Here is a 15,570-nt window from a genome sequence, read left to right on the forward strand (position 1 = left end):
ATTAGACAAAGAGAGAAGGAAGACAAATTCAAGGTTCTGTTTCTATTCCCATATCGCACTCATTTACGCGGTAACACATGTCCAGCTTGTATGTATGGACGTATATGTAAATATTCAAATGCATTTGATGAAACATCAAATGAAATGCGTAAAGCAACAACTATATATATATGTATTTAATTTATATCAGCTTGTATGTATATATATATACGTATTTTCACCACATTGCTAAAAGCAGAGGAAATCCGCCATATTTTCCTGTGTCTTCCAATATTTTCTGAGTGAAGCTACATTGGACAGGCAGTTTTTGTTTCATTGGTAGCAAAATTACGTGATTAGAATTTTTCAACGGTACATTAATAATCCATTTTAATATTATTTCTTTATGTAACTCGTGCATTATTCATGTCCTTTTTTCAGCTTAGAAATGCGTTGTTCACCGCGTAGTGCATTCTATGTGTTATGATTTGTTTATTGATTACGACGCATTCATAATGTTTACTTACTGAAAACGCCTTTCGATCTAAGTCATATTGTCATTTATTTGAAATCCAATTGATTTACTTAATTTGTGTATTAAAGAAACTATGAAATTCAATTGATCGCTGTACGATATTTCTTTCTGAAGAAAAAAGAGTTCCAATTTGTACCAAAATAGATTAGCTTGTAAATACATGGATTATTTTAGGAAACTGTACGAATCGAAATGTATGTTATTTAGAAAAATTCATTTTACGTTATAATTTTTGTATACTTTACAATGAAAATATTAATTTGTATATTTATTTTAATATCATTGTGTATTTAATTTCAGACATAATTTCACGTTATATTTGGTACATTATACATGGATCAAATTAAGCAAGAATTTGTAAAAGTATCATTTCTTGTGCGGATGTGAATAAGTTTGGGACAAGTTTAAGTTTTCCAAAATGATAGACACATCTATAAGTTCTTGTGCTAATTCAAATGCTTCGCTTGGAATAGATCAAGCATGTTTCAGTATTTTGAATTTATATATTAATCCTGTCATCTTTTATGCAATAGCATGGGAAGCTTACACAGTATGTATTCATATATACACAATTTTGAAATCAATTTATATATATCAAACACATGTGTAATATTTAAATTATATATAAATTATTGACTTGTAGGGTACTGGTGTCCCGTTGGCTACTTTAACACCAAAAAGTAATACAAGTTTGATAATAAGCACAAAATACCCATTACACATATATTATCAAACTGTTGAACCACATAAAAATTATGAATATTGTCAGTAAGTATCCTTTCTTCTTATAGGAACAGAAAAAGTGTTACAAGCCATTTTCTTAGAAACCATAGCTAATATTTACTAATTTTTTTTTTTAATTTCAATGGTACAAGGGGGCTGATTATTTTTGGAGCAAGAGATTTTTCTAAGATGACTGCTAGGGGGTCAATGGAAGTCCCCCTCATTTTTTTAAAATTGAATGCATATTAATTTCTGTTCATTTGGATAGCTGTTCTGAGACTGCAAAACATTTGCTTAAAGCATTTTTTATTATTCTGCGTAATTAAAGAGTTATAACGAGAAAAAGATCTAAAGGGAGACTATGCAGAGACATCAAAGGATAATTAAAATAGATATATCCTAAGGTGCAATTCATTTTATTAAATGTCCAAAGTGGAAACTGTTGACATCTAAACATTTATTTATTTTTTGTATGATATTATTTCGTACATTTGATAATATTGTTGCAGTTATAGATTTACAGGAATTTAGTATTCTTCTCTTTATATCTTCTTTTGTTATAAGTGTTGTACTCATAACTTATAGATGTTTAGAAGTGAACATCATCATTTTAAATACTTCTAGAAAAATTTTGTTTCAGAAAAATCTTTTGTACCATAAATAAACAGTCCCCTTGTATCGTGATATTTAAAAAAAAATTAATATCTGCTATGGTTTTCAAGAAAACAGGTTGTAACACTTTATTTGTATATATCTGATATGCACTTCCATCCAACTATGTATTTATTTCCAACCATCTTTGTAGCACAACTTACACCTTCAAGGAATATGGTAGTTATGGATGGAATATATCAAGTGCTGATATATGTTCTAATATTTATGTAATACATGAACCAAGAAATAGCTACTTTCGTAAGTAATATTTAATAATACATTTTCATAATCGTGATTCATCATAAAATACTAACAACTCTAATACTAACAAATTTCTTTTACAGCAATTTTGACAGCATTTATGATATATATGTTATTAGCAGTCACATGGACAACATCTAAAGTTATTATACGAGTAATAAGAGGAAAATTGTCCCCCAATAATGTATATGATGTAGGCATAGTTTGATATATTATTGTACATTTCATTTCATTTCATTTCATTTAATTTAATATTATTCTAGGATTTGAATAGACTTCAAGAAGAGAATACAACACATCCAGTAATTAGAGTTACGAAATTCAGCAGTAGAATACAATCAGTAGACGCGTTTAGAGGGTATTTTTATATTTTTGCTTGTTTCTCGCGTATTTGCCAATTTAGATATCATATTACTTATATTATTACAGAATTGCAATATTACTGATGATATTTGTCAATAATGGAGGAGGAAAGTACGTTTTCTTCAATCATAGTGCATGGTTTGGACTTTCCGTAGCTGATTTAATACTTCCTTGGTAAGTAATTATTTATATTATGCTTAATCTTTCAAAAAGTATAATAAATAACTTGTAGGTTTGCATGGATTATGGGTATGTCGATAACAATCTCAAAACGGGCAGAACTTCGTTTAACAACATCACGTGTGAAAATAACTTTATGTTGCCTTCGACGATCAGCGATATTGATTCTTCTCGGATTAATGTTAAATTCAATTGATAGTAAATCTTTAAACGATCTTCGTTTTCCTGGTATTCTTCAGTTACTAGCTGTGTCGTATTTCATATGCGCCATATTGGAAACAATCTTCATGAAACCCCATTCTCAGGTTTGAATATAATCATTTTTGTTACGTATAGCTTTTACATTTATCTAATTGGTATCTACAAAAATTACTCATTAGGATATCTTACTCCAGTTTGGCCGTTTCGCTATATTCCGAGACATCTTAGATAGCTGGCCTCAATGGTTAATTATGGCAGGCATTATGACTACACACACATTAATTACATTCTTCCTTCATATACCGAATTGCCCGACGGGTTACTTTGGACCAGGTGGAAAATATCATTATCGTGGAAAATACATGAATTGCACCGCTGGCGCAGCTGGCTACATAGATAGATTGATCTTTGGAAATCACACGTATTCTAAAATAAAAGACTCTATTTATGGTCAAATCTTACGTTATGACCCTGAAGGTATATTGTTTATATATGTCTATAGAAAAATAGTTTGTATATAATTTAATATCCATGACGACAATTAAATTGCAGGATTGATGAACACTATATCGGCCATATTTATTGTTTATTTGGGAGTTCATGCTGGCAAAATTTTATTGCTGTATTATCAGGGTAATGCTAGGCTGATTAGGTGGTTCTTATGGGCAATATTTACAGTGAGTTGATAGAAATAAATTTTTTCGAAAGGCAATGTAATTCCTACTAACAAAAAATATTATTTTCTAGGGTATTATTGCTGGAATTTTATGCAATTTCGAAAGCGAAGGAGGAGTGATTCCAGTTAGCAAAAGGATGATGACATTATCGTACGTTCTGACTTGTTCTAGTTTTGCTTTTTTGTTGTATGCAATTTTATACTTTCTTATTGATTATAAACAATTCTGGAGTGGAGCTCCTTTCATTTATGCTGGTATGTATTAATGCAAAAAGAAACTGTTATATAAATAAATATTCTTTTTTATATGAAACTATATAATTATTGTTTTTCATAGGGATAAATCCAATTTTTCTGTACGTTGGTCACGTTTTGACAAAAGATTTATTCCCATGGGCGTGGAATATCGCTCATCCTTCCCATGCTTCTCTTCTGGCTATGAATTTATGGACAACAACTTTATGGGCAATAATTGCATATCTTCTTTATAGGAAAGATATTATCATAACTATTTAAAAGTATATCTATCAGCGTAATAATATCTACCATTGCCTTAACATGAATGAAACATTTCTTTTTTGTTCTATAAAACGTAAAGAAGACTTTCTATCTTTTAAATTAAAATTCATATTCAAATATTCTTTTATTAAAAAAGACTTTCTTTTTCTTTTACGTTTTATAGAACAAAAAAGAAATGTTAGATAACTGTATTATAGGCAAAGAAATACAATACTGTAAGAAAAGAATTAATGACACATTTACATTTGAGAACATTGTTAACATTGATTAATAAATATTAGGGAAAAAGGTAATTATTCTAGTTTTAAATAATTATTTTAAGTTTATTAAAGTTATATTAAATTTTTATAAATAAAGACAGTGAACGAATCCTTGTTTCATTATTTTAATAATTAAATTTTAATAATTTACTTGATAAATAATCAAAATATTATACAAATAACTAATATATTATAATTCTTCGTATACAATAAATATTACTTATGAATTTCGATCTTTTGGTTCTTTATATGGAAATTTGAGAATTCGAAAAATGTCTTCTTCACATGCGATTTTTTCTGCCTCCCCTGGAGTTCCTACATTATATATAATATAAATATGTAGATTTACTCATACTGAAAAAATTTTCGCTTTTAATTATATACCTTCAGGTGTTAGACGTTTTAGCGTATATTCATTTAAAGTATAGTTTTTCTCCAAAGCATGCGCCCTCATACTCTTATTAAAAAGATCGTTTCCGGTAAAATAAAGTACAGCGCAATAGTATTGATCATAAGGTGTAAGTCTGATATCAAGTCTCCTAAATGGTTTTTTATTATTACTGGGAATTTGACAGACACCCTAAAATTAAAGATGTTTTTAAACATAATTTCTTTGTCTAAATTGAATTAAATGATTAATGTACCATGAATTTTGTTTGCCCAAGAGATATTGTATTTACAATTAATTTTCTTTTTTCAAGACATTCCACAACATCTTTAAGTGAAGTCTTTTTCTTTGATTCTTTCTCTTTGGATGTATATGTAGGGTGTGTTAACAAAACATCAATATCCCCACTTTCTTCTTTTCCACGTCTGTAACTTCCACAAATAGTTATAATATATTCTTTGTTTAACTTTACAATAGAATCTTTTATAATTTTTTCAATCTGCTCAATCTCCTTTCTAGGAATTCCTTTTTCAAAATCTTCAAAATATCTAAAAAGAAACATGATTATTATGGGAAGAAATAATAAGTACTATGCATCTGATTATTCTATACTTGAGCCCAATTTTTTGGTGATGATTTAATTTTTCTTGATGCTTCTTCAAATCATCTAAAGTCTTAATGCCACTATCCACTAATTCTTTGGCTTTTGTAGGTCCAATGCCAGATACACGAGTCAATAAATTAATTGCAACATTGCTCTCATCTTTGTTAATCTGTAAAAATAACAACTTTAAGAATCAATACAAAAAGAAAAACTAAAGTATATTTTGTTATTAAAAAATAAATTAAAATAAATACATCTTCCAACTTTTGTAACTTTCCAGTATTAAGAAACTCGTCAATTTTTTTAGCAATTTTTTCTCCAATTCCTGGTAATTTTCTTGCTTCTTGTCCGCTTTTTACTCTCTCTGATAATGTACTTAAGGTACTTGCAGCTTTACGATAGGCATTATACTTGTAAATATTGTTACTAACATTCCGCTCATAATTTGCTAACTCTGTAATTTCATTATGTAAATTTATACATCAATTACTAATTGTATGTGATAGTTATAAATATTTAAATAACAATTCTAAATTTTTTATGATACAAACTCTAAGGTTACAAATAATGGCAAATAAAAGTATGCCTTTATTAAATGATTGAAACTTTTACTTCTATTATTTTCTTTTATTTATATAAAATATATATATACAGAATATATAACAAATAATTTACCCATAAGAAAATCACATAAATCTTGATTCGGACTTCCTGCACTATCACTGGCCTTTCGTTTCCCCATCTTATTGAATAAAATTGTGTATACAAACAAGTTTAATTTATTAACTTTTTTATCAAGTAGCTTTTTTTTCAAAAGAACGTAAAAAGGAACTGACGTATGTAATGTTTCTCGTTTACGTATACATCTATATAAATACTACTTCACAATTGACATCTATATGGATGTTGACCAATGACTGAACGTTTATTTTATGTTTCTATTTCAAATGTTCTGGCTAAATTTTTCGAAAATCGATTAAAGATTCAAGAAATATAACAACATTAAATTAACCATTTCGCAATTAATAAATTCTTTTCCGAGTATTAAAACTTAATATTACGTTACTTTTATATAATCTACATAATTGTACGAATAAAATAATAGTTGGATATTATTAAAATGAAAAATAATAAGTCAAGTTTTAACATGTTATATTTATATATTTTGGACGAACGTATATACATTTTCACACACAAATATAAACCATCTCTTCTAAAAGAATTAACAATGTTCTGCTATATTAATACAGCAATCATAATCTCTTTTAATTTATTTAAACAGGAGAAATATAGATGACTTTCAATATAGATGACTTTCAATATAGATGACTTTCAATATAGATGATTTTTAATATATATAATTTTCAATATAGATGACACTTTATGTACTTACGTTTACATTTGATATTGTACTATAGATTATAATGGGTAAAAAAGGGATTTACACACTATACAGAAGATATATTACTTCAGCCTTGTAATTTACAACTACGAACTTATTTAAACGAAAAACAAATAAATATAGCATCGTGTTAAAATACTATTCCTAAATACTAAATTTAACAAATAGTTGGTTTATGTAAGCCATGAACATACCATGAATGAAGTTGTTCGTTTTTAAGTGTTAACCATATTTAGATGTTAGGAACATATTTTAAGAATTACGTTATTGATATTTGATAATAAGTAAATCTTCCTTGTTAAACATCAAATTACCATTCCATTCAAAACTTGACATGGATAGTAATAGAATCACTTACATTGGACGGATCTTTATACCCCATCTCTGATGTCAAGTTATCATATTTCAGATTTTCAATATTTAAGTATTTTTTATGTATTTTTGATTATATGCTGCTTTATATTGAAGACATACGACTATATGCTGCACGACTCTTTACACAATAACTAGAAATACACGTGCAAACGCTAAAAGCTAAAATAAATATTCCAACGAAAACGTAAATCCATAATTGAGGAAATCTTCCTGGGAGCCATAAAATTGTAAAATTTATCATTTTCTCTTGTGTATCTAAAAATGAAAAAGAAGAAATATAATTAAAAAGAAAAAAAAACTGTCAATTTCATAAATGAACACGATGTTATATTTTCTCTACCGATGTAAACAAGTCCGTAACCCGTATGAGGAGTACCCATTCTGTATGAACATGTGGGTATTTGCAACTCGTGAATATCACCTACGTCCATTCTTAATGAATGTACTAGAGTTTCATAAGGAGATAAAACCCAAATGTCACTTAATTGATCTGTTACTGGATCTAAACTGATATGCATGGCCTTATGTTCATGTGCAGTAAAAATAATTTGGGGAGACAATTCTTTCAGTACCTAATATCGTAATACAATTATTAACAAGAACTAAAAATAACATCACTGTCTAATAAATGAACAAATATCACATACATTTTGGACGAAGGTACCAGGCATAAATAATAAAGGCATATGACTAAGTACTACGTTTGTTGTGTTTCTTTCTGCATAATCATTAAGGAAGGCATCTTTTGGTGCTTCTGGCATTGTATGGGTTAATCTATTCACCTAGAACAAGAAATATGCATATTACTACATATAATATAATCCAAAATATATTTACATATATATATATATGTACATTCTCCTATAAACTAATATATGCTTGTCATTACCTTAAAAAATGTTACTGTCTTATAAACTAAAGTGTCAGGTTGACTATATGCAAAATTAAATCTGTTATAAATATTGGATGAAACTACATCCTCTTCACCTCCAATATCATTATCTCCTGGTAGATAAATTTTCTGGTAAAACAAAAAAATGTTTAAATATATCTTGGACAATGGTATTCACCTGATTACTTATATGTAATTATACCATTATATGATCAGGCATTTCAAAGATAGAATCTAATCTCCTTTTGTAATCCTTAAAACTTTCTGCATTGGCAATATGTCCTTCATCCATAAGATCCCCAAGAAATATAACAACATGAGGATTAGAGTGGTCTAAGGCTCTAGAAAATGTTTTCTTCAAGTACCTGCAAATAAAACACTGTGGAACAAAATTCAGGTCAATATTTACATTTGAAAAGAACCATCAAATTTGTATAAGGCTCATGATTCGATAAACAAATTAATCATTATTCGTACTTGTCACTATCCCATTGTGCTATCCATGAGCCAAAATAATTTTCATTCTTTTGACCTAATATCTGAGAATCAGCAACGAGCAGCACCTTGACACATTCTGAACACTCTCGTACTGACCATTTTAACTTTTGTATATCATACACTGAAAATTCATTGTAAATTACAACAGCCAGCACCAGAAGACCAATTGCAATCGCTTTATTCTTCAATCTATATAGTACAATTTGTTAAACAAACGTTTTATTAAAATTTTCAAAATAAACAAAAGAATATTAATAATATAAAAATAATAAAGCATCATTTTACGATTCTAATATTCTGTCAGAATGTTAGTTAAATATAATGTACATCGTTGATATCGACTACATCATAATGAACGCATTTTACCTGTTTCGTCGTAACATTTCTAAGATTTCTAATGTTTGATAGCATTGATAATCTTAAGACCAAAGCAAATTAGTACATTTTTTACTATATCCTTCGAAGTGCAGAAAATCTTTGACATGGTTTTGTTTTTCTACAAAATACGGTAATCTAATTAACTAAAGGGTTATACAATTATAGAAAATATATAAGTATATTTGTTACTGTTTCATGCGCATAACTACCTCGTTAAACAGTATGGATAACCACCCGATAGTCTACTATTCGATTGTAAAATTGATTTAACCGTACAAAAAATGGAACGATACACATTGATACCTTTTGAATCATGCTTGATTCAAATAAAAATCGATATTTACAAAACAGTATATAATTCACTATAGATGGAAATAGTCATATGATTATATGCATAGACGTAGAGATATAAAGATAGAGTACACTATACGAGTCATATACTTGTGCAAGTATGCGATAAAAAATAGAAAGAAAACACTGCATAGAGGCTCCTTATATTTTTGTCTAATCAGGCATATATGCTGACGTAGCTCATTCATCGGTGTTACATATTTACTGTACGAATATACATGTGTTATTCTATAAGGCCTTGTAGAACAACGCCCCTATGCAGCGTTTTCTTCCTATTTCTATATTGCTTTTTCAGCTCGCTTACGCACTCTATATGGTGTAGTCATATGTAATAGCCATTATATTTTTTCTATACTCGTCATTCATAATTTCATAACAATCATGCGATTTTATTATGTTCGTTTTCAGTGGGAGTATCTTAATGGTTTAATATTAAATATTGTAAGTATTAAATATAATAAAAAATTAAATTATTAATAAAATTATATATTAATATTAAGTATACAATGTAGGTAACATTAATAAAATAATAATAGGTATTATATCTTTAGTTTGTCATAATTAAATGTTTCTAATAAGAAAATAAATGAACAAGTAGGAAATTTTACACATGATAACACATGATACAAAATTAAGTATCTTTTACTCATTGTTTAAAATATTACTAATAATCTTATGGACATATTTTTTGATTCCCCTTTAGAAAAATCATAGACACAATAATTTTTTATCTTTAATATATAATTTACGCATATTAGATTTCTTGCTTCAATCGGAATATATTGCTTTTGTTATCCGACTCAGAAGAAAAAAGCTTCCGATAATGATCATCTACGATGGCTTTGTTTAACGAGAAACATAAACATAACATCGGTTACGTGGTATTTCAATTACTCGCTAGTAGTCTCTAGTAAATTACAAATAGAGATAACCCTATTATTGTAGAAAATATTTAGACAAAGTTGCCAAATGCGATATACTTTAGTAATCGACAAGTAATATGTCTTTTTAATCCAACTCGCTGAATGTATCTAGTTTTCCTATTTAAAAGGTTAATGTTTGAAACATAATATCGCAAGCACCATGATTACAAGATCGTGAATAACGAAAGTAAATACGAAATTTGAGAGTGACCACAGATTGATAAATAATTTTGACATTTAATCAATAAATTTGTTAAATAACTATTGTTCGTGACTTCGGCTACGTTATTGTACAGTTAAATACGCGGCGCTAGAATTTACCCTATTATCATACAAGATATTCTTTATGCTAGAGGGAGCCACAGGCCTACTCCAGTTCACAATACATACAGTTCACATAATATACATAATAAAGATATACGCTGCGAAGAATTTTATGACCATATTCGCGTTGCGTCAGCAAGTGCAATGTTCATCTATTTTCGGTTATTTCACAGCGACGTGTATCATTTCAACAATCAGTGATCTTTTAATTTGGAAAATGGCCGAATCGGAACAAAGAAATAAAGAGAACTGTATCGTAGGACCGAAGGAAACAATGGTGAAGCAAGAAAAGCGTGAGAACACGTTGACGAATGGCGGGAAGGGATCTGGCGATGACGCGGATAGTCTCGAAGAATTGCCTCTTGATATAGGCGAACACTACCTGGTTCGAAGATCCGACAACTCCTGGCGTAAATATATTATCAGACGATTATAATCTTTTTATCTATTATTACGTATGAAGAAACATCTAGTGTTAACGGATGATTATCTGCGCGCTTTCTTCGCCGCTTCGTATTTGTGTTTGTATTACCGGCTTCACCCGAATAAACTATACTTGTTTTGAAAACATTACGGACGATGTATGTATAGGAAGAGGACAAGAAAGAAATACGACAAATGTACTTTTGTTGAATTTTTGATTTTGATATCATTTTATGATTAAAAAGAAATGCTTTATTATAAAATAGCTAAAACTGAAATATTTTTAAAATTATGCATACAAAAATACATATTTAGCTTTAAAATCCTCCTGTAAAAAATGGAGTATGTAATTTATTGTATTATTTTCTTGTAGTCTTCATATGATACTTGAAATATTTGGCTTGTTATTTTGCAAGTTGTAAATTATTTAAGGTTAATGAGTTATGTGTATAATATCAAAGAAAAGATTTTTTAATTGTATTTAGATCCAGCAGAGATTATACAAACCAGATATAATGAGAGTGAAAGTCATTATGAATATTATGTACATTATGAAGGACACAATAGGAGATTGGATGAATGGGTGCCCAGAGACAGAATTATGTCAAGCAGGTTTGACATGAGTGATAGAACTTGGAAAAGTGGAGATAGAAACTCTAGTACCGACTTGCTAGCAGATTCTTCAGATCGTAAAATTACAAGAAATCAGAAAAGGAGACATGATGAAATTAATCATATTCAAAAGGCACATATTTATGAGTGTATCTATCAAATTTTGGATGTGTGTTTATAACAAATTTTGTTATTTTCAATTACAGACATATGCTGAAATGGATCCTACAACTGCCGCTTTAGAAAAGGAACACGAAGCAATAACAAAAGTCAAATACATTGACAAAATTCAAATCGGTAAGCATCAATACATATCTTACAGTATTATACCCAATATGTGAAAAAGGTTTCATTATTTTCAAAAGTTTACTTTTAGGAAAATATGAAATTGATACATGGTACTTTAGTCCATATCCAGAAGAGTATGGCAAGCAACCAAAGCTATGGATTTGTGAATACTGCCTTAAATACATGCGCCTTGAAAAGACTTATAGATACCATATGGTAAAAAATGTTAATACTAAGTTATTTAATTTTTTATGAAAATAAATAAATTAGAAGCTGAAATTTTTTATTTTCAGAGTGAATGTACACACAGGCAACCAGTTGGCAAAGAAATATATCGTAAAGGCACATTAAGCATTTGGGAAGTGGATGGTAGAGAGCATAAAATTTATTGTCAAAATTTATGTTTGCTCGCAAAACTTTTTTTGGATCACAAAACCCTTTACTTTGATGTAGAACCATTTCTTTTTTATATCCTGTGTGAAGTTGATAAACATGGAGCTCATTTAGTTGGTTATTTTTCAAAGGTATTTTCCTCTTTCTATATATGATTACATCTATAACCTGCAAATTATTTTTTTTTTACCATGTTTTATCTGCTTTCAGGAAAAAGAATCACCCGATGGTAATAATGTAGCTTGCATTTTAACTTTACCGCCTTTTCAAAGGCAAGGATATGGAAAACTTTTAATCGCTTTTAGCTACGAATTAAGCAGAATAGAACAAACAGTTGGTAGTCCCGAAAAGCCGTTGAGTGACTTAGGAAAATTATCATACAGGAGTTACTGGAGCTGGATTCTTTTGGAAATTCTGCGGGATTTCCGAGGTACTCTTAGTATTAAAGATCTGAGGTAACTTTCGATAAAATTGTATAGGAAAGTCGGTTAAATTACGTACATAACAAAGTTAAAAAATATACAATATAATATACAGTCAGATGACAAGTATATCGCAGACGGATATAATATCGACATTGCAAAGTATGAACATGGTCAAATATTGGAAGGGACAACATGTAATCTGCGTAACACCTAAATTAGTCGAGGAACATATTAAAAGCAGCCAGTACAAGAGACCTCGTTTAACAGTGGACAGCAGTGCACTTCGATGGGGAGCTCCACCACGAAAGAACGTGAAATCTGGCAAGAAATAGTAGAAAGAAAATGGGAATTCGACGGCTTTCATTACCGTGAGATTCACGATTTAATGTGTTTAGCAAACACTTGATAAAACAGCGACAAAACGATGTTTCCAAGTTTGTTAAACAACTTTTATACGATGCATTACAGTCTCCACTAATATGCATTGTACACGTGCAAGGTTTTTTGATGGGAAGATAACGCGAATGAACATACTTTATAGAGCTTCGCTATTCTTCAGAGCGTAGAAATGTTGATAGGTGGTTTAAGATAATGTTCTTTATATAGTTTTCTGCTTAGCAGTACACTATGAAAAGAGAAATGAAGATAATATACTGATAGTGACTCCAAATGTCATGTATTTATAATGGAAAGATTATTTATTTTTGTTCGAGATTTATCAGTTCGAAAATTAACATTGACGATACCACGCAGTATTAGATTGTATTAATGATTTTTTATGTAAATTCATTAATAATAAACTATGTATTCGTGAGTAATTATGGTAAAATTTCAACGAATATAATTACGAGAGATTAATGTCGTATCAATATTAACACGTTGATGCCGGCGCGACCCATCGGCGTGTCGCGCGTGTCTGTTCCGTGAGGCGGCGTGCCCCATCGGCGAGTCATACGTGTCTGTCCCGAGGGGCGGCGATGACACATGTATTTCACAAAATAGGTAGTGACCCAGCGCCGCCCCACGAAGCAGACAGTGAATTCGAGCGCCGCCCCACGGAGAAAACCATAAATATCGGCGCCGGCGTCAGCGTGTTGAGGTAAAGTAATATTCGTCGGTCATAATTTTGCAGTAGAAGATTTATGCATTTCTTTTGCCAACTTAATGGCATACTTAGCAGTTCCAGGTGCAGTACATACTCCGTAACCTCCATGACCGTAATTATGCACTACCTATAATACAGGGCGTTTCATTAATGATAACGAAACGCAATTCATTGAAATAAACAATATTTCATTAAAACTAACAATAGCTTTAGAAAACCCATTTACGATGTGTTCAACTTCCACTCTGACGTTATTTGCTCTATATGGTCTCAAGCCAACTTCTTCTTTTATAACTTCTGCTTTCTTAAGGCCTGGAAGGAGGTTTTCGCATCTCTCGCGTATCGCTGCAGATTCATGCGGACAAAGTTTCACATTTTCGGAATCAAAATTTCGTGAACCACCTAGAGTAACTGTGCCATTAAAACCAGGTATAACGTAAGTGTCCAACTCGCCATAGAAGAACGTTTTTATCCATGGTGCCTTTACCTATTTTTTTTAAATTTGTAAATTGGACTTTGTTCTTTCATGAAATAAATTCTACATTAAAAAGAACATACTTTAAGTACTTGACCACGCATAGAAACGAGACGTCTATCGTTGCATAAAGATCGTGCGCCCAGACCTGTACAATTCATAATTAAATTCCAATCGGGAACAAGTTCCCTCAGAGAATTAAATTCTTTTACTGCTAAACTGATTCCATTTTCTTCTAATCTAGAAAATAAGTATTTCTTTAATAACAATCGTGAAAGATTATAATCAATACAGTAAATTTGTTACTTCTTGCGTGCCCATGGGAGATGTAATTTACATTCGGTGAGAAGAGTACTAAAAAATGACCCATATTTCCAGTTACCCTCGACTAGCTGAAATTCTTCATCCGTGACTCTCCTATATATTGGTACTAAATTTTCCATCCACTGACTCTATTAAGAAAAAGAAAAAATTAACAAATACTAGTATATAATACAATACAAATACTATTTCTTTTCTAATAAAAACTATTTTTTATTTATTGTCATCATTTGTTTTAAAATGTAATCGTAATAAAAAGATACATTTTAAAGTATAGAATAAACCTTTACGGTTTCCGGAGAGGAATTTGCGAATAAGTAACCGGAAATAGCGGTTACACCGGCGAAAGAAGCTTCATGAGATTTTCGGATATCATCATAATATGCGTACGAGTCTCGCAGCCAGTTTCTAAAAGAAGCACTTAATTACACAATATAAAAACTTAGGTAGAAACAAGTACAAGATTTGTCTTTCATATGAACCTTGTTATTTCTTCAGTTGGTCCAGAATATGATGAACCAACTCTAAATATTCCAGCAGCCACATGACTGACAGTATTATTAAAATCAGAAGCGAAAACTGTGATTTCAGAGTTACGTAATTCACGAGTTAATTGTAAGGCTGTTGTCAAACCAATTATTCCGCCTCCAATTACGGCCACTTTCATTTTTTTTCTTTTATATAAATCACAATATAAATCACAAAGTTTTCTCCTTAAAAAATTTCAGTAGAACACCTCAGTAGTTGATCATCGAAAGACTTGAGAATAATCAATGTACTTTGACGCGATTCTAAAAATTGTACAACATTTATCTATTCTTCTTGTTTTGACATGTTTCAGTTCTACTGAATGTATCTATTGTAACCGCAGTCGATAACGTATGTATTTTGAAATGAACGCACAAGCCTTATTAAAAGAATTACGTTTATTTGTTACAAATCGATACTTTTCCAAAAGTTATTGTAGTAATTCAGATATTACGGGCAGTTAACATTTCCTTATTAAAGATGAGAAACATCATTTAATCCAAAAAGGGAAAGA

The 15,570-nt window shown here is 30.0% G+C and overlaps 5 protein-coding genes across 9 annotated transcripts; 2 read left to right on the plus strand and 3 right to left on the minus strand.

Moving 5' to 3' along the window:
• Positions 1-174: 174 nt before the first annotated feature.
• Positions 175-4,169, plus strand: LOC117211120 (heparan-alpha-glucosaminide N-acetyltransferase-like). Of its 4 annotated transcripts, none has more exons than XM_033454720.1 (12): positions 175-351; positions 815-1,064; positions 1,158-1,282; positions 2,043-2,149; positions 2,236-2,345; positions 2,416-2,510; positions 2,582-2,689; positions 2,748-3,000; positions 3,076-3,373; positions 3,449-3,573; positions 3,644-3,827; positions 3,910-4,088. In XM_033454720.1, the coding sequence occupies exons 2-12, from the start codon at positions 933-935 to the stop codon at positions 4,086-4,088; spliced, it is 1,716 nt and encodes a 571-aa protein (XP_033310611.1). In that variant the 5' UTR covers positions 175-351; positions 815-932. The 4 variants fall into 4 exon arrangements, with proteins under 4 accessions (XP_033310611.1, XP_033310609.1, XP_033310613.1 ...); XM_033454718.1 differs by lacking the exon at positions 175-351 and adding an exon at positions 363-708; XM_033454722.1 differs by lacking the exon at positions 175-351 and adding an exon at positions 363-708 and having other exon boundaries at positions 3,091-3,373.
• Positions 4,170-4,496: 327 nt separating this feature from the next.
• Positions 4,497-6,188, minus strand: LOC117211123 (DNA polymerase beta-like). The gene is made up of 6 exons (XM_033454727.1): positions 6,019-6,188; positions 5,598-5,797; positions 5,352-5,512; positions 4,996-5,287; positions 4,736-4,931; positions 4,497-4,666 (listed from the first exon to the last, which is right to left on the minus strand). Exons 1-6 carry the CDS (start codon positions 6,083-6,085, stop codon positions 4,572-4,574), a joined length of 1,011 nt encoding a protein of 336 aa, XP_033310618.1. The 5' UTR covers positions 6,086-6,188; the 3' UTR covers positions 4,497-4,571.
• A 389-nt stretch (positions 6,189-6,577) lies between these two features.
• LOC117211158 (metallophosphoesterase 1 homolog) lies at positions 6,578-9,345 on the minus strand. 2 transcript variants are annotated; one of them, XM_033454798.1, is made up of 8 exons: positions 9,098-9,345; positions 8,877-9,006; positions 8,490-8,699; positions 8,215-8,377; positions 8,010-8,141; positions 7,768-7,902; positions 7,461-7,692; positions 6,578-7,375 (listed from the first exon to the last, which is right to left on the minus strand). In XM_033454798.1, the coding sequence occupies exons 2-8, from the start codon at positions 8,891-8,893 to the stop codon at positions 7,203-7,205; spliced, it is 1,062 nt and encodes a 353-aa protein (XP_033310689.1). In that variant the 5' UTR covers positions 8,894-9,006; positions 9,098-9,345; the 3' UTR covers positions 6,578-7,202. The 2 variants fall into 2 exon arrangements, with proteins under 2 accessions (XP_033310689.1, XP_033310690.1); XM_033454799.1 differs by having other exon boundaries at positions 8,877-9,023.
• Positions 9,346-10,558: 1,213 nt separating this feature from the next.
• LOC117211156 (histone acetyltransferase KAT8-like) lies at positions 10,559-13,442 on the plus strand. Its single transcript, XM_033454796.1, has 7 exons — positions 10,559-10,896; positions 11,395-11,654; positions 11,728-11,818; positions 11,898-12,025; positions 12,103-12,333; positions 12,413-12,657; positions 12,740-13,442. Exons 1-7 carry the CDS (start codon positions 10,599-10,601, stop codon positions 12,957-12,959), a joined length of 1,473 nt encoding a protein of 490 aa, XP_033310687.1. The 5' UTR covers positions 10,559-10,598; the 3' UTR covers positions 12,960-13,442.
• Positions 13,413-15,358, minus strand: LOC117211159 (D-aspartate oxidase). The gene is made up of 6 exons (XM_033454801.1): positions 15,011-15,358; positions 14,813-14,936; positions 14,514-14,659; positions 14,291-14,447; positions 13,935-14,219; positions 13,413-13,859 (listed from the first exon to the last, which is right to left on the minus strand). The coding sequence occupies exons 1-6, from the start codon at positions 15,193-15,195 to the stop codon at positions 13,746-13,748; spliced, it is 1,011 nt and encodes a 336-aa protein (XP_033310692.1). The 5' UTR covers positions 15,196-15,358; the 3' UTR covers positions 13,413-13,745.
• Positions 15,359-15,570: the final 212 nt, after the last annotated feature.

Source organism: Bombus bifarius, unplaced genomic scaffold (genome assembly GCF_011952205.1).
Source record: "Bombus bifarius isolate JDL3187 unplaced genomic scaffold, Bbif_JDL3187 scf7180000008218, whole genome shotgun sequence".
Classification (NCBI taxonomy): domain Eukaryota; kingdom Metazoa; phylum Arthropoda; class Insecta; order Hymenoptera; family Apidae; genus Bombus; species Bombus bifarius.